Source organism: Bombus fervidus, chromosome 2 (genome assembly GCF_041682495.2).
Source record: "Bombus fervidus isolate BK054 chromosome 2, iyBomFerv1, whole genome shotgun sequence".
Lineage (NCBI taxonomy): Eukaryota > Metazoa > Arthropoda > Insecta > Hymenoptera > Apidae > Bombus > Bombus fervidus.
In genome coordinates, this window is record NC_091518.1 from 22,425,439 (window position 1) to 22,450,329 (window position 24,891).

The 24,891-nt window shown below is 37.0% G+C and overlaps 1 protein-coding gene across 9 annotated transcripts in view; it reads left to right on the forward strand.

The window, feature by feature from the left end:
* The window catches only part of LOC139994486 (protein couch potato), a 183,243-nt gene that overhangs the window by 132,439 nt on the left and 25,913 nt on the right, over positions 1 to 24,891 (forward strand). For 7 of the 9 annotated variants that reach the window (XM_072017212.1, XM_072017230.1, XM_072017248.1 and 4 more), the window contains 2 exons: positions 6,629 to 6,691; positions 9,438 to 9,579. In XM_072017212.1, coding sequence (XP_071873313.1) covers positions 6,629 to 6,691; positions 9,438 to 9,579 — 205 coding nt within the window. The remainder of the gene's footprint in view (positions 1 to 6,628; positions 6,692 to 9,437; positions 9,580 to 24,891) is intronic. The other 2 variants (XM_072017221.1, XM_072017194.1) reach the window with 1 other exon arrangement.

Consider the following 24,891-nt stretch of genomic DNA (forward strand, 5'->3'; position numbering starts at 1 on the left):
GCGATACAAATTAATATCTTTGAGAAAATAAAGAAGATTCTCACCATGTTGTTTATAATGTAAACACGCCCGAGTTTCGTTTGGAAAACCAAATGTAATTCTGTATTGGGAGACGTTACTACAATTAAAAGAATAATTTCCAAAGAGAATACGATTAGAATTATTGCACTTATTCGATTGATTTTTAGTTGTAAGATGAGAGCGTGTCGGTTCGGCCTATCTAATTCTAAATCTGGTGAGAGTAACTTGCTCCGTCCTGTTAAAAAGAAATGCCGAACTTGGTAAAATCTTAATTACATATAAGTAATTCCTTTGAAATATTACGGACGAATCGATATTTCTGGAAATTAATTTCATTGAATACGTAATACGAAAGTGGATCGATAAGAACCGTTACCGGAAGTAACTCGTCGTTTATGGATTCGATAAAAAAATATTCTATACAAAATATATTGTATTCATCGAAGCTCGTTAAACGAAAGCACTTTAATTTCTTACGTTTTCAATTTCTAGCTATTTTTTAATCAAATCCACGAATAATGAGCTGTTTCAGACAACAGTGATTCTCTCATAGTATGCGTGTATATTTACTCAAATCGATTTCCAGGATTTGTACTTCCAGGGGAGAGATATAACGAGCGAAAAATTCTTTGATTTAAGAAAACCAGGCCAGATTCAATTCGAATAAAGAAATCTGTGTGTTCCCAGTCATTGAATCGCGTAAATAATAAGATCTTTCAGGTAGATATTAATCTTGCGTTTGCAATATCTAAATTATTGTTAGGAAGATGATACATTTACGCTGTACGTGTGAATGTGTGTGTAAGCGTCAGAGGGCGTCCAGGCCTTAGTTGGGACAAAAGACGATTGACAGTCGTCTAGAAGTATCTGGAAGAGTCGGTTGAGAACAAGCGTGCGTGCGAGTGCCTTTGCGAGGTCTTCAGTGAATAAGATATATGTATAACTGTTGTGCGTTCAATAAAGTGAATTATTTGTATTTCCGAATCCCTCCTATATCTTTACAATTATTTTAGGGAAGATACGTAAATAGTAATGTAAATCCCTTACTATTTTTCATTTCTAAAGGTTTTCCACGATTATTAATTAGTTTTATTAACGCAAATTTATAAAAGTCGTGGCTTCTAAAATGTGACGATCGAGCGCTACTTTCTATACGATTTCTTCGTCCGAAAACAATATCTTCGGGAAAAAATTAAAAAATTATCGGAGTATTCGCGAGCTTAAAAATATAGAAACCGCTTACGATTATTATCGTATAAAATCTGGTTTTCGTCGCAAGTGGCGATTTTAGAAATAGGACTCGCTTATCTCGTCCGAGTAACGAGATGCTATTTCCATTCGCCTAACCTTTCTGTATATCGTTTAATTCAAAATGATTTCGTTCTACCGAATTCTTTCATCTCATTTTTCTTGCTTTTCCTGTTCGAATCGAACGACGAATAATGGTAGAATGGTTTACCTTCATTTCGATCCTGTTTATCATGAATTATTTTCAGTAGTATCTGTGAAAATATTATTGTCGATCGAATTTTCCGACCTTCCTCTCTTCGTTTATCTTCTAATGAAAAATCGCCAGGCATAATACCGACCTGATAATTTCATTCATATTTCGATCTTCCGTTTATTACAATTATACTGGAAGATTTATCTAGATTTAGAATTATACCGGAAGATTTATTTACCTTCGGAATCGTACTAGAGGAGAAAAAGGGAGACAAAGATCAAAATGGAAAATTCTGCATGAACGTAAAATGAAAGGCGATCGTAGATAGCGCGATGGTAGATACGATAAGGCTGTTTCTTTGCACGTAGGTACATAGCCTGTTGGTCTTATCGTTTGTCGTATTTATTGTTTCCTAATTCCGTTTTTATGGCGGCAGATCGAATCGATACGTCGTTCGTGACACGTGTGAATTTGAGGGAGATTGATAGAAAGACATTGTAACAATTTTATCGCTGTTCGGCGACTTTCGATTGACAATTAGCCATTATTATTATTCACTTCATAAACGATATAATTTTTAATCTGTTTATCGGTACGTTTCTTAGGCACAGTTATCATAAAGTACGAAAAGTTTACAGATACTATGACCGCAGGGTAACTTGAATTCTTCTTCAAAGATGAAACAATTCTGCCTATATTTCCATTGACGAATATCCTGAAGCAAAAAATTGTCGAGCCGACCGGAAAGTTCCGTTGTTAAAGTTTATTCGCGATTATCGGGATGAAGATCGTAACGTACGAAAGTATAAAGCCACAAATTATTATTTAACGTGTCACCTGTGAACGCTACAATTTATACGTTCACGGATGTCTGAAAGATGTGCTAAATGCCACGATCCTGACATACATCTCCGGAAATATCGTCTAACGTGCATAGAGAAATTCGTGAAAACAGACGGAGACGGAGACGGCGTTGTTGCAAATTTAATAAAACTCTCGATCATCTTCAGAGACGAAATAAATTCACGTTATCGGGAACGATTCGATCAGTTCCGTTTGAAAATTGCGGAGGAGTCAATATGAAAGTTATTGGCTGCATTTACGCGGCATCGTACGGAAAAGAACTTCAACGGTGAACGTTCGTTTTAAACGTTAACGTCGAATGAAATTCCTTTGTCGTTCTATTATCCATTTATATAATCGTTTTCAGCCCGACAAATTTATTTGCAACGTTACCGCGTTATCCGATCCAGCCCCCGATATAATTTTGCAACACGTTTACGAATATCGCCTTGTCGCGTGCGCGGAACAACGCCGCGAATTCTCGCTTATCAGATCTTGATCCTGCAACGGCGATAAAAATTTGTAGAAAACACAACGAGGATATATCTCGTGTCGAGGATCGTTATACACGGGCTAATATTATCATAGGTATAAAGCTGGCACGAAACAACGCTTCCTGAATATCCGTCGAGCACGACTGTTAAACGGATTATTCCCATTCGATGAATAGTTTTTTCAATAGTGCGAGAAACATTCGCGTTTTTGCGGTAACTGGAAATCAAGAGGAAAATCAAAGGTATTTCGACGGCAAACATCTTCTTGCTATGATTTTTATTTCTTTATCTTCCCCACATTTTTTTTTTTTTTTTTTTTTTTTTTATTTTACTTGTGTCAAGTCTCGTCCAGCTCTGAGGGTTATTAGCGACTACGGTCACGTACAACTGTATTTCACAGGCTTGTACGGTATTATATCAGACCAGTACTTTATCGTTTGGTCATAAGTAATACGTAGATACCATATTTACATCGTATTTGTATCAGTGGGAATATTTATGCACGTACAATACATGTCGGTTGTAGCGATTTCAGGTACTTGCTTGTCCGACACTGCTCTTCTGCTGTCGCAGCTGCGGAGTGTCCACGAGGATTTCTCCATGTAAAAAAAAAAGAAAAAAGAGGAGAGATGTACTTGCTTGTGGCTAGATCGGTTAAAAAGGTTCGTGGCTTTTAGAAACCGTCGAATCTTATTTAGGATCGTCTTGAGGTTACTTGGAACGTCGTGTCGTTGCCTTCCGCTTTGAAGTTTTAGGCATTCGATCGGTAGGTGTATCTATTTTTGTTTTCCTCGATCGCAAACTTCCTATTAGGCGTAATTTTGTAATTTTCTTTTACATTTTTAGATTTAACAAGAATTTAGATTTCGCGTAGATATTAGTTTGTTTTTTAAATAAGTTAGAGCATCTTTTCCGTGATGTCAGAGCTATACCTGGGTTCAGCTTATACCGATATTTGTACCTTTAACATTTCTCTCTATATAAAATCTTTACTTCTTAGTTAGTAAACAGGATTCTGTTCGCGTATTGATTAACCTAGAATAAATACGCTGCAGAACCTAGAATAAATGATTAAATGGTACAATGCAATTAAATCGCTGTATACAATGGTATCTCTATCCGAATAAAATTCGATTTTAATCTTGCTAAAAGCAGCTGCATGTTTTCAGCGATATCAAAAGCAGAAAAACGTCGAACCTGTCATTAGGTTTGACGGATTTGATAGTTGTACCGTTAATCCTATATCGCTGAATTTATCCACAAAGAAAAATGATACAGCGCTGTTTAAAAAGATCATATTTTTTTATCGAAGAAATTTCCTTTTTGCGTATTAACTGATTTTCGTTCGTAACGTTTCCTTCGTTCGATCGATTAAATTATTCTTCGTTAGATTAGTAGATAAAAAATTATGAGAAAGAAGCGAAAAAATGCGTTATAAAACTGTACGAGAAAGCTTAAGTTAGAAAATATAAACGAATAAGATCTACTTTCTACTTTTCTCCGAAACGGTAAAATAAAATTAGCTCGGTAATTGAGTGAAAAAGAATTCGATGGTATATCGATGAAAATTCGAATCTGGGTCGCTCGTGGCTCTTTTCTCAATGAAACAGAATCACGGCATAGTTTCACCGCAAACGTTTACCGAACCGAAAACCCGTATCGGTTCTTAGCGGTAAACGCGTGGAAATTCCATCGAGTTCCCCCGGAAAATTACACCGTAGAAAGACCGTTGAACGAACGATTCGTTTCTCGGTGAATTACAGGCTTCTCGAATCCCCTCTTAGGAAACCGAGGGTGAACTTGCGAGCACCATCTAGCCGGAAAGTCTATTCGATCTATTTTAAGCTCTGCGAGCTGATTCGTCCCGTGCAATAAGACGCTCTATCTATATTTCCAACGCTTCGAACGTTTGTTCTCTGTTTTCTCTTTTTTTTCCACCCCCCCTTTTCTATTCTTTCTGACATGGAATGATATATTGTTTGTTGACATCGATTAACGGGGTTGTTTGGTTCGATAGATCAAGAATTAGGTACTTTTAAACCTTCGGTCGATGTACGATCGATACAATATAAGTGAAATAGCTGATAGATCCGCCGTGTCGAGTCAAAGGACCGCGTTATCTACGACCTTTTCTTAAATCAAGTCATTGCCTTTCGGTAGCACAAAAATAGTTTATCGATGTATACACTGCTGCGAATAATTATAAACTCGAACGTATTTTCTGCGATATTTTCAGGAAACCACCGATCATACCTGAATACGTTAAACGAAATTGTGTAAAGGGTAAATCGAACGTTACAGAATATCAGCAGATGTTACATGGCAAGCTATTGCCTTTCATAACCGAACCAGGAGCAATACAGATAATTTTTCAATGAAACAATGTTCCTATTCGTACCAACCGTCGCTACAAAAAAATGATTTCACAAGATTTCAAGAATGGAATTATTATTCGATAGAGAAGCTGGACTAGGGAATTGCAGCAGGGAAAGTTTACGATCGGTAAAAGCCAGCTTTAATGTAGCTTTTTAAATATGGTTGGACTTAACAAAAGATATTCGAAACTTTGGGCAAGTTAGTGGATAGTATACCTAACAGATTAATAGAAGTAATGAAAAATAAAGGAAAATCCAGCAAATATAGAATGAAAAGCTAGCAAAATTAACGTTGAATTTATATATTTTCACATTTATATTTTCAAAAACGCAATTTTCTTAATAATATTACTTTTATATATATATAATTTTAATAATAAATTAAAAGGAATTTTAAAAGGTAAGGATAAATTAAATCGCATTCCATTTTGAAGGACTAAAGGCGACCTAATTAAAACTGATTCATCTTTATTAGTTTTTAATTTTGCAAGTAATGAAATTTTCGATCAAAAGGCAACACAGTTAACCAAGGTTAAGCAGGGCGTAAGAATGAAAAATTGCAATCTTCTCCACTTTTTACAAACTCTGCAGGGACACTGCAAACACGCCTAGAACATGACGATGTATCACGCGTCTCTCTTCTTTGGAGAAATTGCTCCACGACCCTAAACCTCGAGGGGTTTCTATCAAAAATCTAGCCTTGCCTTACCTTCGCGATATATCAGTCGTTTTCAGGACCAGAATGAAACTCCAGATCCTAATTAAAATCTAAATGTTTCCTTTTTTTGCCCAAGATCTGAACTGCCCAATAAATTAAAAATGCAAGGGTAGAGATGAAAATCTCGCTATCTACTAACATTTAGTAACCTAACAATATAGGGTATCGTATCGCTAGCTTTTTAATCTACCTATGCGAATATTTCCTTTTTTTTATTCCCTTAATCATTTCCTTTTTCACTCGGCGAGGTTTTTTAATAAAGTTGCATATAAAATAACACTATCACCGACGATCATTTTGATAAGAAAGGAGTGTACTGCGCGTTACTTAAGAAAATTTAAATATCTTTCGTTCGATTTTCTATATCTTTGCATAATTTATTATTACGAGCATTTATGCAAATTCATATTTTTACGAGTATAATCGAGAAGATGGAATCTAACAAGAAATCTATTTCACCTGTCATGATAGAAGGAGAAAATTATAAAGAGTACTTATTCGACACGTTTTATATGTTTTGAAATCTTGGTTTTATCTTCTCGCGTGTTTTAGCGTATCGCGCGCGCTCTGTGCAGTTTTACAACTCTACGTTTCCTACGAATGCGTATACATTCGCAAGCTACATATGAAATCAAAGCGATACGCAACAGATAACGATGAAATCCTTTTCCGAATACCAAGTAGGAATATAAGGAGTAAAACGTATTGACGTGTACGTTTTGTTTGATTTCAGCCGGTGGGTTTCGTGACTTTTCACACGAGGGCCGGCGCCGAGGCAGCGAAACAGGACCTTCAGGTAATACTCCGTTTCTCGTAGGTATTCGAGAGAGAAAAAGCTGCTCGATAAAACGCGAGAGCTCCCGCGGGCTCCCTTACAATTATATAGCCATACTTTCTCTCTATTATATAAATATACATACACATACGTACAAACAATGGCCCGCAATTTTCTTCTTCCTCCCTTATATATATTATATATTCTTTTTTTTACATTCTTTTGTCTCTCTCAAAGTATCATATACATATATGAAAATACACACCCTTGCCTTAGATTCCAGCTGGCACGGGTTAATGCTACGTAGCTATTTACCTTTATTAATTACCATACACGTACTTACACACATACTCTCTTTCTTCTTCCATTTATTTTTCTATTCTATAATATATGTATATATATACGTATTTAATTTTATATATATATATATTATACATAAAAGTTTCTTTCTGTTTCTATATACTACAATTAGCTTCCTCCTGTAATCATCTCTTTCTTTTTTAACCTGGGACGAATCCGTAGTATAAATTACCTTGTTTCTCCGTATACGTATACCAACATCATACTGTAATAACGCTGGTTGCACCGTGTGATACTACCATACTGAAATATACATATATATGGTGTTGTTTTTTGCCTTTTAATAAGCGTGTCACATCCCCCGTTTTAGCCTTTGAAATCACCCCCTTGTCTCTCTCTCTCTCTCTCTCTCTCTCTCTCTCTCTCTCTCTTTATCTATCTATCTCCTCCCCCCTCTCTCTTTCTCTCTCTCTCTCTCTTTCTCTCTCTTACACCCCTGTCGAGTTTTCAAGTTTGATACAAAAATCGTTTACATATGTATAGAAGTATATGACGTTTAATCTATGGATTTGGATCTTGTACAAATACATTCTGATAAATTTCAACGATACAATAGACCATATATACGTGTGTAGTAAACAAGTATGTTCGACTCTGCTACGTTCTTGCGATCATGTTCCAGCCAATTGTACCTTTCCAACGTTAAAAATCATCTTTACTCCGAACGAAATAAAAAGAATTGTTATTCGTATGCGCGTTTACCTTTCGATTTTATGGCGAAGATGCTCTTAAAACGTAACAAATATTTTCCATTTGTCGAAATGAGAGAGCAATTGGAATATAAAAATTCAAGGATCGTAGCACGGTACAATAATCTTCTGGTCGTGTAATAAAGTTACGAAGAATTCGGAATTAACGGCTTGGAAAATAATTATCGCTTTATCGTCGCGAGATTTCTTGCATTTCTCACGACAGATACAAACGATACTTATATAGTTTGATCCTTTAATGGGTAATGAATTTTAATTAATTGCATCGTATACAGCGATATGTAAAATGTAAAGATAATATCGTAATCGATGGCTCCTTGAGCCTTTTTTCCTCGTGCTACTTGTTCGCTGTGGAAAGATTAAGCGTACATGAATGTATTACTCACACACGTATACGTACGATCCTTCTTTTTTATCACACCACTGCAATTGACCTCACGCAATTTGCAATGTCTTTATAACCCTGTGTAACCGGTTACGTACGAGAGAGACTCGAAACATCCTCTTGTCGGATGGACACGTACGCTGAGAACAGCCTGAAACAGACTAACGAACGACCCACTTCTATCGATAGCCACTGTACTAACAGAGACACGGATATACAGACACTTACATGTATACACGCAGAAAACACACATACACACACCATCTTGTGCTAATTTTCCTGTAACTCCGTCACCCTTGTTCATCCCCCTTCGTCGCTCTTACCCTACGCATCGTTTTATACGACACTTTCGTTGCCAGTCGTCGATCCGATCATACGGTGTTAGGTCGATAGTAATTAAGATAATAAATACAGAAAAGATGTAGAAAAAAGGACGAATGAAATTTAGAGTTTCATTTACTTTTTGTTTAATTCTCGATAGATAATTTAAATATGGCAGACCGGGTTACACAGCTAATTACATTTTTAAAAGGTTGCCTAAGTTTCAAGTATCTTATTTTTATTTTGTATTTTAAATCTTGTATGATAAATCGTAGAAAAGAAAGAGCATAAAATAATTAAGCACCGAATTCGAATTATCCGGTGTGCGGTTACCCAATTTAATATTACCTTGTATTCTACGCTTTATACGATAATCTGTACCTATAAGACGGAGAATAGCAAACAAATTCGAATTAAGCGAACAAAGTAAAATAGGAAAGCGAAATTAAATTGGGTAACCTATTCCGATATAACCTATGATATAACCTGTTCTAGTAATCAATTCAAATTGTTGCGGTCACCTACCAATCCCAATACCAATTGAAAGTCCGGTTTTATTACTAAAGAAACCCTCTATTCGACGATTATCGACAAGCGTTTAAAACGTAACTAAAACCGCCTTCTAAAACCGTCCATCGGAAAAGTTTCAAAATTCCAAATTCACCGAGAATTGAAAATTCCTCTCCTCGACAAAATCACAAACGCTTTACCGCTATTTAGTAACGAAGGCTAAAAGCGTGAGGTCACGAGTACCAAAAATTCTCCGCGTCTCGAAGCTGTTTCTCTTCAAACCCTTCTGATTGCAAGCAAAGTACAACGAAAATCTACTTTGAAGCTTGGCTGGCGACGAAAGCGTAGATCGATAGAATTCCTTCGAGCGTAATTTTGCCGCCACTCACACTCTCTGTCTTTTCTCTCTTTGTTCTCCTCTCACCAATTCCAAGCATCCACGTGTGCTCCCGGTTTACTAATTTAGGGAATCTATTTGCAGCAGGGGGTTAGATTCGATCCTGATATGCCACAAACCATACGTTTGGAATTTGCAAAAAGTAACACAAAGGTTAGCAAACCCAAGCAACCAGCCGCTGCAGCAGCCACCTCGCACCCTGCTCTGATGCACCCTCTAACTGGACGTAAGTATGCACCGCCACTCGTTCACTCGCTGGATACGTCTCACTACTATTCTCACCCACTGCACCGAACTACAACGTATCTTCCTCCCTGTTGTTTCTCTATCTCTTTCTCTCTACTTCTTCCACCGCCACCCCTCGTCTTGGAGCGTATCTTCCTCCTGTTTCTTTCTTCTCTTTTTTTTTTTTTTTTTTTTTAATTTCTTTCTCTTCGTCCGACGTTCCCGTCCACCAAACCCGCGCGTCCTCGAGTTCGAACCCCTTACGACATTCGGTGATCAAGACATCGGACAGCGTGGATACAGTACGATAAATTAGCCATACCTTTGTATTATATTTATGGTAGATGTTGCAGAGAGGACATTGAGGGACGATAGCGTGAAATTTGAAAGGTTTGATGAATTTCTGTTCTTTCTTTCTTAAAAGCAGATCTATGATTTTTATTTAACGAATGAACAAATAGATGGTATGTAACAAGCGTGATTCTCGTCCAACGGATTATGTATTTCTTATTTAACGGTGGATATACCAGGTCCATCGAATCCTGCAGTTTTACTTTTCCAGTTAATAAAGCCGTTCGGCTGCTTTTGACGATGTTAACGTTGATTTTTGTTCGGAGGAAAATACGATCATACGTGGTTATTGATTTCAGTAATACTGCTTTGTATGGAACCTTCCATATTTGATATTTTATATAGACAACTATTGGTAGTTCGATAAATTAATAGCCAACTAAACGATGAATATATTTGTTTCTTTATAAAACTGGTACTAAATCTCAATACGTTATACGTATTTCTGTAAAAAATTATAAAGTTCTAATTATTAATAATCGATGACTTTTCTACGACTCAAAAACGTTCGACTTTCACAGCGTCGATTAAAATACTTTTTCCAGTGTTAAATAGCGAATGAACCTAGCAATATCATTTTATAGTTACGTATGTATAAATATATTTATTTACTTAGTCAAATTGCAAATCTGTATTTAATGGACATTTTTCAGGCAATGAAATTTACATATAGTTTACTGCGAAGAATTTAAATTGCAACGTTCATAAAATATATAGTGGGGAATTTAAGATTAATCGGCAAATTTCCTTAATTAATAAATAACAATTAAATAACAACAATTAAATAACGGCATAATTTATTTAAAATTCGAGTTAGTGTCACGATCGAAGCGATTATCTTGACAGGTGTCTGAACAGAACATTAATATCAATCCCATTTCATATATTACCGAAATAGAATATACAATACCACCGTGGCAACATCGCCGGAAAATTAATTATCGTACTTCCACCGCTGTCCGATCAGTTTGATACGTGTGGGCATGCGTTTTCCTCGCGTTCTTTTTGGGTTACCTTGCGAAACAATAGACGTCGATATTAACTCTATCGATCATCCATACAATCAACATTGGCGATGCAGTCGAACGTAACTAAAATTCGAACGAATAGAACAGTACACTCTTTGTCGGAATGAAAAAGAGCCAAAAAGAGAAAGAGAAAAGTCGAACAATTGTTGCGTTCGTCCGTATCCTTACCAGTGTCTTAATCGTTACTTTAAGCCATTAAACTAGTCTTTAACCCTTTGTACTCGTCTGATATTATCTCAAAATTATTTGTTTCTATTTCTATCGATAAACCATCGTACAAATAAATTCGTTACCTCTTCTCCTCAAAATAAAATTCTACGTTACGAAAATGATAAACTAAGCCAATCGTATGGAATAATTTACAGAGTGCAAGGGGTTAAATGAGAAAAAAAGGAGCTAGAGAAAGAAGTTTATAAAACGTAAAACTTGTAAAATATTTTGCTATTTAAATAGGAGAAAAAGAAAAGAGCCAGAGAAAGAAATGTACAAAGCCGAAGAAAAGGATTTACTTTTGAGAAAATTTCATTCGGTGTAGATTTCGTGTACGATTTCGTAACTTTTTGAATAAAAGTTAAAGTTAGGTCGCGTAGGACACGGAAGTAAATCGAGGATGCGTCTAGTGGAATGCGATGCGAATCGATCTAGGAAGATAAAAGGAACGGCGTGAAGCTCGAGTGGATTCCCTTTGGATGGTTGTTTTACATCGGTAATAAATATGCATTCGTGTCGGTATGGTGAAGAGACTTCTTGAAATAAGGATAAGCCACGCGGTCAGGACAGTGAATTTTATTGGTCGACCAGGTCGATATCAACCAGTTCGACGATATCGATTACCGATAGGCTACGGCCGCGTAAATATATAAAAACGTCAATTTTCCAACGATATCGAGACGACGGCTCGAAGTGGAAAAATTGTCTACGGATTTTATGATGCGCGACGAAGTCGTAAAACGTCGCTTGCTTCCATTTACGGGACTTTTACCCACTGTAACGCACACTGCCCAATACTTTTGTGAATCGTAGGTTTCCCCTCTCGCAAATATTATTTGTTTCGTTTGTTTAATTTAAAGATTTAAATATTTCTTTTTCTTTCGATAAAACGTTTCTTTCGACAAAGGCAAGAGAACGTAGAAGTAGAAAAAGTATGAAAAGTATCAAACGATCCGATCGAACGTACGATACTTGAAGATATATAGGAAGATGCGTAGATACCTACCTATTTCACGCGGTAATATTTAATCGATACGATCGAGCGTAATTATTAATTATCCAATGTATGGGTAGTACATGATCAAATTTAGTAATAGTGTTATAAATGATAGTATTAAATGTACGGTATTATACGCGTGAAATTTATGACACGCCCGATTATGGTTCGTTATATTCCTCTTGAAATAAACGGCGATACTTTCGGTGATACCGTGAGAAGCCAACCCGCTGTCAAACTATCCAACTATCCTAAAGAAGCCCCTTCTCGGCACGGTAGGGGCTGGTCTCAAATTCGTGATCGATACCATACGTTTCTCGTGAACACAAACATCAGCTTTCGCTTCGTAATTAACACTTGGTAATTAACTAACGAATATTCTCCCATTCTTTCCTGTAATCTATGCCGATTAATTCGATTTATTCGTTTGTTTAATTTAAAAGGAAAGTGCATTGATCTATTTCATAATTCGTCTAAAAATTACTACGTAAAATTGTATGATAGTATAAATATCGTGTAGAGAATTACCAATTACGGAATACTAGTGTTTATTAAAGATCATGATAAGAAGTATTCCTTTTAAATTCTGTTTCCAATTATCAATTACCAGTTTCTAAATACCGGTAACTTGTTAAATGGAGTATTTGATCAACCAAAAAATAGATTTGTTCTCGCAACTTAATAAGCGATAATATCCAATCGGTCGCGTATAAATAATTCGAAAATAAGATTAAAAGGAAAAGAAACTTGTCATTCCGTCGCTCTACTAATATTAGAATCTACAGTGGTAAAACGGTAAATTTTAAAGCGTTAAATATCCCTTAACCCAGGTGCTATTTTTTAATATTTTCCAGATTAGCTTCGTTCTTTATTTGCAACTTAAATGGAATCTACTTGGATTAAATTTTGATATTCGCTTATTATCCCAACTGTAGAAATCGTGGAATGCCACGAAAAATCATGAAATTGACAGAAAAATAATTTTACATTGCGATAAATGATCAATTTAATTGATGCGAATACCTTACATTTTAAATATATTTAATAATATTATTTTGAGAAAAATCGTAAGAAAAAATATTTAGGAAGATGTTGGTTAGATCGTACACTTAGTTGACAAGACGTTAAAATATTTAATATGCGTCTTCTTCGTACCAAGCCTCGGTTGCGTAACGATTCATCAACCAATTGTATTAGCAAATTAACAAGTTACTATTTGCAGATTATAAACTTCTATGATCTTTATTACTAAACTCGTTACCGCTATATGAAAATATTTATTAGCATCAGCGATGTTTTAACTTGTGACTTGTAAAAGTTGCACGATAATTTCACAACTAGCGATATTAGCAAATTGACGAGTTACAAGTCGTAGTAACAGTATGTTATTGGAATAGAATAATCGCTTTACTCCTATAATCTCGTTCGTTTCATCGTCAAATTTGTTACACCGCTATATAAAGGTATTTATTAACGGACTGTGGATTTTCACGCAAGCTCGTATTTTCGAGAACGTAACGAAGAAAATAGAACGTAGATGGAAAATTGTTTCGTTCACCTAGTATCGCAGAAACCACTAAATATACTTTGAATATCTTATACATTTTTTCGCATTACGTGCATCCTACGCAACGCTTTCGAATTTCCTATAAACGCGCAAAAGTCCGCGATCTGTTTATTAACGTCCGTGATCCGTAACTCGTAACTCGTGAAACTTCGCCAGTGAATAATAGCTGAATTTTTTACAAGAACGTCCATAGATGCAGAAGTAGCGCGAAACAAAGTTACCTAATCGAATCACGAGATAGGAAAAAAAAGTTGGTTAAATCGAACGCTTAAGAAGTTGCAGGAGAGGCTACTTGTGAATAAAACATGTCCGGTCGATCCGCGTATGGGAGACGCGGAGACGCGAAAGCTATCGGGAGGGAAAGAATGGGGCGAGCATCGAGACCTTGGCGGACTGTGTGTTGAATTATTGAGAGCGCCCCGGTAAAAATAGCGCGATTTCCGCGTGAAAAGTCGCAGCTACTTCGATTTCGAGCGTTATGCCGATAGGCGTGCGTCGAATTTCCCACGCAGAGCCGGCCGTGTACTCTCGTCGAGAACGTCGGCGAATTCTCCCCTTGGAGAACGATCTCTCGATGAAAACGAAAAGACAGAGGAAGGATCCGGTTAAAGGAATATCGACGGTGTAATTGAAACGTCAATTCCTGTAGCGTGCGCGTTTCGAAAATATCGAAGGGTGTTGGTAAGTGGCTGATACAAAATCGCACCGAGAACATCCTTTCTCTGCGCGGTGAGCGTCCGTGTGTTTCGCGCGGCGATCGAACGCAAAGAGATGGAAACAAGCGAGAAAAAAAAAATGTTGCTTCGGACGATATGAGACGAGAATACAACCTGACGTAGACGTGGGTGTAAAGCAACGTACATGGATCGTTGCGCTCCCAAAGCCAGAGAAAAAATTCGATTACTGCTGATCGCGTCGAGGAAGCTTCTGTTTCGTAAATAGTTAAAGCTGGGTTTGTTCTCGATTCGACATCCTGGTTATTTGGTTGTTACTACCGTTCGTGCCTTTAAATATAGAATTTGAATATCGTCGAGGGAAACGGCCATCTTAAGAATTTGGTTTCACATCGGTTGCTTTGCGCGATAGTTCGAGATTGTATTAGATATGTACACAATTCGATTTTTGATATTTTTGCTATTTACCTCGTATTATAACTTGTCGTATCGCCGATCAACGGTGACTGTTTAAAGTCGCCATTGATCTTATGGAGACAAGATTAGCTGAATAATTTAGCAATAGTTTGCGTCTAATTAGGTGTGGTCTGCTTCGCGTATACCCGCTCTTTCGCTGATTTTAGTTCAATTTCAATCGATACTTGGAGCACACTGACAGGTTTCTTATTTCCATCTCGAGCGAAAAGAGAAATTCGATCTGCGTAAAGAAGCTAAAAGCTTGAATCTATGAAGCGTCATCTCGTTCGTTGATGCGACTAAGACAGAAATAGAAGTTAATCTCCATGAAACGAGAAAAAGAAACGACAGAGGTAAAGCGCTTTCTATTTTCCAATCCATATTTCTCTAGAGCACGGATGGAGGTACGGAGATTATATATTATATATATCAAAATACTATGCTGCTCTTCTTAATTAAAATTACCATTTCGAAACTGAAATAAGCCGAAACTTTGTCGTTCCTTCTTCCTACGATTCGAAAATAAAAGATACGATTATAAGTTTCTTAAAAGGTAAAACACACCTTTGCAGATACCGACTACGATCGACGATCCAAGCGTTTTTCTTTCGTACGTCGAACAACGACTTCGAACGTTTCAACGCGTTATATCGAAAAATCGAAAAATGCTGCGTAGGACGTTCCGACTAATGAGAGCGGTGCGTCTACAAAGAACGCGAAGCTACGTCATTCGTCCGCATCCGAATCTACTTAAAAGTATCTTTTCTTCCCGCAATTTTATCTTAGAATTCGAAGCTCTGCGGTTAGATTCAAAATTACTTTATACGCGATATTATATGCTTGATCCTGTTTTTACATCGTGCGTGTATTATACGAAGAAGAGATGAAAACGAGTAATCGTCGCCATACGCATGCACGTTCTTCGACGTTCGCTTAGCTGCGTCCGCGAATTTTTCCAAAAGCTGAGAAGCGATTTTTCGCGGTGATTGCACTGCTCGTAACCGCGAACGAGTAGAACAATTATACTCGGAACGTGCTCGGCCAGCCGTGTTAATAAACCGTGACTCATGCGAGAAACTCCTGCGTCGGAATGGCGGAAACTGGCTTAAGAATCGCGCGAGGAAAAACGTTCCTCGATCGTCGATATATACATCGAGCTACGTGGAAACGTGGGATCGATTAAACGGGCAGTCCCACGGGAGCCGAAGCTCGTCACGACCTCGTAAACCGTTATTGAAAATAATTGGTAATCCGTTTCGATTCAGCACGTCCGTGGGGGTATCTCGATCGAGGAACGTCTAAACGCTTCCGGAAAAAACTCTGTACTCTTTTCATTGACGCTTTTAACAGTTGTCGGAATAAGGAAAAAAATGGATGTAAATATAAAGAAAGTTTAAAACGCTTATCCTTCGCGCAAATTTTTGTCACGAAATTTTTGTTACCCGCGTATAGGTAGATTCTTTTTTTTTTTTTTTACGTAACTTTTAATGACTTTGACTACGTAATATGTATACACATTATTATAAATTATATGATTTATCAATTAGTTGTTTAGCGTAAATTTTCAACAGACGTAGCGTTTAATTTCTCTTACGTAATTTTGAAAAACATTTATATTGCGCGCGCCATTTAATCTTCCTCAAATAGTTTTTAACCAAATTTTACGCGTACAAATTAGTTTCTCTCGGGTACTTGGTAACAAAATTTTATAAAAAAATTGTCAAACGAGAGACGCGTAAAATATTCCACTTGCCACTGATTTACGGTATATTTGATTTAAAAATCAACGGTGCGATTCATTTTATAAATACCACGCATAATACGTCGTCGAAAAATGGCACTGCAGTTTCGATCCATTTTACGGCGAAGGAATACCGCCTTTGTAGAAAGTATTCCACAAAACTCTTTCATTTGCATACTTTTGATATTTTTATGAATACGTTTATCCCACTACTCGGTGTCCTTTCATTTCGATCTCTTAGAAAGTCAATTGTTTACTTTAACCGCGCCAGATAACCGGCACAACGTTCGAATTAAAGGTGCATGAGGCGAACAACTGGCGGTCGAAGAAAATAATTCTGTTTTATTCGATATTCACGAGGATACGTGAATGCGGTTCTTTGTTACAAAAAGGAGATTTGCGTTAGAAATGGAAAAAATTGTGCGAAATTGTGACCTAAATCTCGAACTCGTTCAGACCACGTGATAAACAAAGCAGTGTAAAGATTTCTTTTCTCCCTAAAAGACTCTGAAGTGATTATTATAAGGAGTAACTGTCGTACAAGTTATCAGGAATAGAAAGTAAAACGACAAAAACTCGACGATACAAGTTCCTGCCAAAAGTTTCGAATAGTATCCTGTGTGTTTGCTTACACATTTTAATCCAAATTTATACATATATACGTGTACACACTTGTATTTTTCTCACGAAAACCCAGTTGGACTTTAATTCCAAATTTTACGAACCCAAAGGGGAAGCTTAAGAAGATTAAGAGGAAGCAAAGTTAAGTCAGACAATAATTTTCCACTGAAACTAGAATACTAATGAGCAAACCTATTAATAGTTAACACAGAGAGGAGAAAACCTCGCATTTCTACGCGCTGACAATTAACACCGTAAAATCAAACGGTAATGGATCTCGCAGAAGTTAAAACGATTCTTCCTAAATTTCTCAACTTTGCTACCCAGATACGTAATTATCGTTCAATTATTAATAACGTTAGTCACTCGTCTCTGAGTTTATTTACCGTGCGCGAAAATTTGTTCGCAAATAGCTGGAAATTCGCGATTTTTCAAATACCACGCTTCTAGTAAACTAACGATACGTCGAACAGACTATATCGAGGTCGCGTCGTTGTTTATGTCGGTTATGTCGTTTAAAATCCAGCTGCGCAAGATTCTCGTGCATACGTGGATATCGAGCGAACCAACGACAACCTTCGACGTAGAACAGTTCACCTTGTGGCGTGCGAAAACTTACCCGACCGTGCATTTTTCTTGCGAGAACGTAGACGCGCATTCCTCGCTGCGTAAGTAACGCAACGCGTTATTGTTTGCACACGACAGGCAACGAAAACGCGATCGGAGCGATCGTGACCGATAATCGCGATAAATCGACGCGATTTCGCGTTTATTATAGTCTGGTTACTTAGGGAACTACTCCGCTTTGCAATTTTTGGCATTTTTTACAACGAATCTATATAAATCTTTGCGTAAACGCTTTGTACGTGCGTTTATTCGTCAATTTTTTTTAGAGAAAAATGACTTTCGTTTCGTTTCGCGAAATTTCCGGCTATTTCCTGTATAATTGAATCGAAGGTATTCTTAATTTTAGGATCAGGTTGATTCTAAAGCGACAAGTAAGACAAAAATGACGACACTTTGAAACTCGATTGTTAATTTCTTTGATTTTCCTTTTATATTCTTCGTAGGATAAAAGATAATAAACACGAAGATCTCTCGAGTTAATTCTTACAGGGGTTATAAAAAAATGCGCATCGAATTACAGCTAATCGGATATGTTGCTCCCGTAAGGAATTCTTTTCCAGTAGCCTCTCTTGGTAATCTCTTTTACAAAACGTTAAAATTTATATTCGTTGAAATAAATCGCATAGAGAAGAAGGATTATTGTATGTACGCCACAGATAAGAAGAATCCGACAAACGGTAAACAATGAATTTTGTTAAACGATGAATCTCTTTGAAACGTTCGTAATAACATTCTTGGCATCTAAACCGTTCCGACTCGAGCGTAATAAATCCCATTTTACCAATTCGTTCTATCGTTCCGCTTTACTCGCATTTTCCATTATATCGCCATCGTTTAACTACGTCGGAAAAAAGTGATATCGTGTGTCGAACGATTCGACTGATTAAACGTAAAAGAGAGAAGAAGAGGAAGTAGGATAAAAAAAGGATTTGGAGAAAAAAAGAAGAGAAGAGAAGAGAAGAGAAGAGAACGAGGAAGATAGTTGCGCGGATTTAACTCGGTTCGGTTCCTTTGCCATTATTTCAACGCGAACACATAGCGAAGAGTTAGACCGGTTTTGCATTCCGTTGTACAAATGTTTTTCAAACACGTCCGTTCGCGTTTCATACGTTTCGTCTTTGTGTCGCCGCACAGCTACGATGATATTAGATTCTCCGGTTTTTGATGAAACAAAGGTGTCTCGTAACCTCTATGTTCTCTGCTGCTTCTTCCACTCTAGATACCTTCAATACCGTCCGCGTTAACGAGCGCGTTAACTAAACATTTTATTTAACGTGGTTGGCTAGCGCGTGTGTCTATCGAGTCCCTGTGGAAAAATAACAAGCCACTCCTGCGCTCGATCGATTTTCTTCGTAATCACGACGTAGTGATCTAGCTTCTTTCGTATTAAATTACCTCACTTGGCTGTTTTTTTCGTTCTTCGATTTCCACAATAATCGTAATCCGAGGTAATTATCCCTGGAAGCTTTTAATTTTGCGAATTTTAATCTTAAGTTTAGTGTTTATTTTACTAGCCTTTAAAATTATATAATATTCCTTGTTATTTATTGATATCCGTTATTATATAATATTATAGAAAATTGATATGATTATTATATAAAATAATATTATACGATAATAATCTTTAAAATCGATTCTATCGATCTTGTTCGTAATTAAAAAGCAGTAATATATCAGTTCCTTGGTTTCACGTTACGTCATTTGCTTGTTTTTTAACGTTCGTGCCATGATTTTGATAATAACTGGAATCTGCGATAATCGTTTCTGCGAGTTTTCAATTTTACGTATGAAACGCGGAAATTTGATTTTTTTTTTTTTTTAGCGTACTCGACGTTTATTTTTCTATCTTCGATAACATTTCCCAAGTTTTTAAAACATTTATTCGGACAATTTTCTTCGTAATCGCGATATAATGGTTTCAGTTCTTCGAGTTTATATCGCATTATACGGATATTTTCTCTTCGAGATTTTAATGAAACGTGAAACCGTTCATAGCACTCGTAGAATGGAACAACAACAAATATAATAATAATAGTACGAAAGCTAAGATCGATCGGAGTATGAAATTATTAAAAGACGATATGCGTTATTACGATATTGAACGCCGATTTTTCATGGTCCAACGTTTCGTGATTTCTCAGGTTCGCTTAGGTCTTCGCACGTGTCGTTAATCCTTCGATCTCGATTACACGCCATATCCGATTAAAACTGTAAGTACCTATTACTAGTTTTAAATCGCGTAATTACAAGACGCGTCGAGCACACAACGAAGCGTAAGACGCGTTAGTTCCACGAATTTGATTCATTTTTTCGGTAAGTTCTTTCGACGTTTTTCGTCTGACCTTTAAGCATCCCTCGGTGCTTTGCAGCGGTAAAAAGTTCGACGGCCTTTCGCGGTTGAATTACTCGAAAAACCGGTGAAAAGCGTACGGAGGAAAACAGCGTGGAATAAGCACTCACGCTCGTCGGAACTTACGGGTTCGCCGTGGGAATCCGTGGGTCAGCCTAAAATCAATAAAGCGCAAGGTCCTGCCACGTACGAAAAGCCCCGTTGGCGTGTGGTAAAAACCGGTGCCAGTGCAGGTGTGACGTGCCTCTCAATTATTTACCGTTTTCCCACCTCTCGCTCTTTCTCCTTTCTCCTTTCTACTCATCGAAAAATCATTTTTCCTCCTCTTCCCTTTCTTGCGTTCGTTATACGTTATTAGTTGCCAAGGATTTTCTTGTAAGTGGAAAATTTATGAGAAAAATTGAAAAGGATAGAGTTTCATTACCTTTTCTTGTACAAACGATGGAATGGAATTCGAGGAGATTGGAGGGATTAAAATTTCTAATTTTACTAGCAAAATTAAAAGCACGGCAACTATTATTGTCGCAGATTAGAATTATTATCGAAATTAGAAGATGGAAGTTTGGAAGTTAAGCAAACGGCGTACACAGAGAAAAATTCTTATACCACAAATCAACTTAACCGAATGCGTAATTATTGTTCCAAATAAAAATTCAAAAGCCCTTCTATGATATGTTAGATACGTCTGCGATGCTTCGGAGAGCACGAAACGTATCTTTAAATCTAGTGGAAGAAATAATGTAATTCGTCGAATCCGATAACAGAATGATTGGCATAGGATAAGCTTTGTCGTAAAATTATATGCAAACTCGTAAAAAAGAAAATGTGGTATTTTATCTAATTTTCTTTACAAGTAAGTTGTAAAAGTAAACACGCGCTTAAAGGATAATTACCGAGTATCGAGAAATTTAGGAACCGACTTACAACTCACGGAAAATTTGCAAAAAGTGATCGAAACTTGTGACAGAACTGCGAAATATAATTCGATCTAACTGGAAACTTTGGAATTTTCGCGAATTCTTGCCGAAGAACCGTTGCATTCGCGGAAAGAGTAGATTATGAAAGAAATTCCACGAAAAATTAGTTATTCCCCCAGGTGGCAGGAAAATCACTAATTACAAAGCACAATGCAGCCAGGTTGAACCACTCGCATCTCCATCGTCCGATCGCGATGCAACGTTATACAAAGCCGATGCTTTTTTGCTAGGCGCTGGCCATCCTAGATACGCCATCTTTCTCGGAACAGAAACGCGGCTACTATTAAAAATGTATAAAAGTAGCTCGTTAACAGGCCAGACTCTCTAACGATACGTAATTAGCAGATTATCAAAATCATTAACATTCAGCCGCGAGATTTAATGGATCTTAATAAGGAGAGAATTTAAAAGAAAATTAGTCGAACTTCGAAGGGACGATTACTATTGTCTGCTCGCGTATAGAAAGATTATCTCTTATCCGATCTGATAAGAAAAACAAATGAAAGGAAATTGTTCGAAGGAATTTTTCTATACGATCTAGCGATGAAATACTTCGGGCTACGAATCGGCTACGGGTAATCTCGCGTCGCTTTACATCCAAAATTAATCCACCTAAAATCCTATTCCGCGAATCCAACTATTCCCACGTAACGAATAATCGCACTTGCGAGAATTTCTCTTACTCTATCGTCGTTTCGCAACTCTACTTTCCAAGCATTCGTACCGAACTTTCTAGAAAATCACGAATCAGTCATCGTCGGTGAACGTTTATCGTTAAACCGCGAGCAGCCACGAGTATCAGTCTGTTATCAACGACCACCTACCATCCCCATAAATCATCCCGATAAAAATCACGTTTCGAGAAATTCTTTAGCCACTCGTCGAACAAAAACGCTGAAACGCGCAGCTCGAGAAACAAGAAAACGTCTCTGAACTTTTTCGCTCGTGATTCGTGGCCAGCAAGAGAACGATTAATTATAAAGTTCGATGCTGCCAGGTTGCTCTAGATCTTAGCTCGCGATACAACGTTTTCTGCAACGTTGTATGAAAAGAGCGGCGGTTGTTGCGCAACCGTGGCCACTCTGTGCGATCTTTCTGGAATAATTGCCTGTTCGTGACGTATCGTCGGTCATGAGAAACAAACGGTTCCGTGGAAGCAGTTGCACGCCGATTTTCATTGATTTTGCCACGGGACGGCCAGACACTGCCTCCTCGGTGTAGCCGCGAATACAATACTTACGTGTGCAAGTGTCGAGCACTTCCGGTTCGCCGAGGGTAAAGAAGAGTCGAGACTCAAAGGGGATCCGAACAGTTCCGTGGCAAACGACGAACCCTAGAAATCCTCCTTACGTTACGTGAGAGGTCTTTATGCTTTTTTCTTACTTAGAGGGTTTGGAAATAAGCATCTTGAATATAAGAATGGCAGATTTGTGGTTTTTCAGCCGATTAATTAACCTTAACGTTAGTTGGTACGCGAGACAGCGATAGGTAAATACGATGTATTCCAGAAGCCAACCTAAACTGAAAGTAGGCATTACGATAAATAAATAAAAGAATCGATTAAGTTAATTAATTTCTAGTTCATTAATTTCAAGTACATCGATTTCGTATCGTTCGATAGCACTTTCACGCGACTACGAAATTTTAATACCGCGAAATTGAAACGTAGAACCTGATAAAAAGAACGCTCCGTTGGAGAATAAGATAAACTTTCGAATTACGGAAACAATAGAGAAATTCGCATATGCGTGTACTCGTGCCACTTTTTCACTGAATCTTTCGATTGTTAAAACAAATTATTCGCGAAAGAGATTAGGAAGAGTGAAAATGTACAGTTTCCGAGATTATGAATTAAAAAGTTCGAAGGAGAATGTGATACGAATATGAAAATCTTTAAATCGTGGCAACGATATAACGCGTATACTTGTACCTCTCTCTCTCTCCTGAAATCCTTTAATCGTTTATAAAAGTTGAACTAATATTACCAAGGAACGTATCGCTGGCATCCTGCTTGTTTAACCATTAAAATACTCTTTTATCAATTTCTATCAAAGTTATTTGTTCAATGATAACTATGCCACTTTCGATATTGTAAGAAGACAAATAAATTTTTAATAAAGCACAAAAGATCGCATAGCGTCAGCGAATCATCAAAGACGCGTAATTATTATTCGTTAGGATATAGAATTTATCTCCCGTGATTTTCGCATCGCATCCACTCGAGATGATCGCGCGATCGCTTTGAATTGCTATTATTATTATTATCGTTAATCACGCTGTTCGTTATATCACGATAACATAACATACAATCACGTAAAGTGTTTGTTACGTGAAAAATTCGAATAAAGTTGGAATTGGGAGACACGCGTGGTACTATAGTCAGTTCTTCGCCAACTGGTAGTTTGAGTATATTTTATGAACATTTCGTGTCTCGAGTCAGTACTTGGTCAGACAAATGTACGAATTCGTCGAATACTTTTTCAAATCAGCGTGATAGGAGTACGAAACGTTATACATTCCACTAAAACAAAATTCCTGACTCGATAAGAAATTCAAATAGCATTCGTTTTATTATTATTACTTTCTCGCGTAACATTTTTCTGATATAACAAACGGTTTACGAATAAAACTTCGAGCGAACGATTTAGGTGAATCGATGCCGTTCCCAAAACAAAATGTAGCAATACTCGACGATTGGTATTCGGTACAGTTAATCACCGTTTCTATATCTTTCCCGACTCGTGATTCCAAGAAATTCATATTTCTTGCCTACCAGCGATTACGTTCGATGATCGTATCGTTTTATTACTATCCAGTCTACTAATAATCTTGATATTTATAGCGGCGTAGAAACTTACGACCGATCTAATTGCGCGTCGTACAAATATGTAGACAAGAAGAAAGTACATGGGAAGAAATATTAAGTAAAACATAGTATAATGACAGTAATGGCATTTACGAATATAAAAGTAAAATTATCAACGTGATTTCTTATTTCTCCCCTTTTCTTTTCTTTTTTAATTAACGACGAACGATTACACTCCACTACGTACACGATCGTATTGTGTCACGTTGTCCATTAGATACGTATGCGAATAGGAATGTTTTGATTGGCTACAATTGTTTCGCGATAATGATTCGAATTGCGTATAGCATAGTGGTACTTCGATTGATTTGCAATTCAAAGGTTTTCATTCAACTAGAGAGCATTGGTTAACATGGTCGTGGAATAATGTGCTTATCGATCGAGCAAAAAGGTAATTGCCTAGTTTTCTAAATTTGATCATCTTTCGCGAGAATTAATGTGAAATTTATCGGTTTGAAATTTTAAGCCGAAGTATTTGACAAAATTATTAATTAATGCAATTTTTAATTATTCATCGACGCGACTCTTCGTACAATTCGATTCAATTCCAAATTCGAGATGATGAAATTATCTCGATTAGATAATTAAACTAATTCTAAATTCGAAACGATGAAATTATCTCAAACTAGAATTAGTTTAATTATAACTTAAACGGTATTGTGGAAAACATTGCTCGTAAAGGAGAACAATATCGATTAGAAAAGTACGAAGAAATTAACGCGATACACGTTTGTTCTAACGCGTTCCAACATGTTTGATCTGTACAAGACTATATAGATGAACTGTATGGATGGACAATACCTTGAACTACTCTTAAACAACGTAAGCCTGCGTCGAAACGATACAAA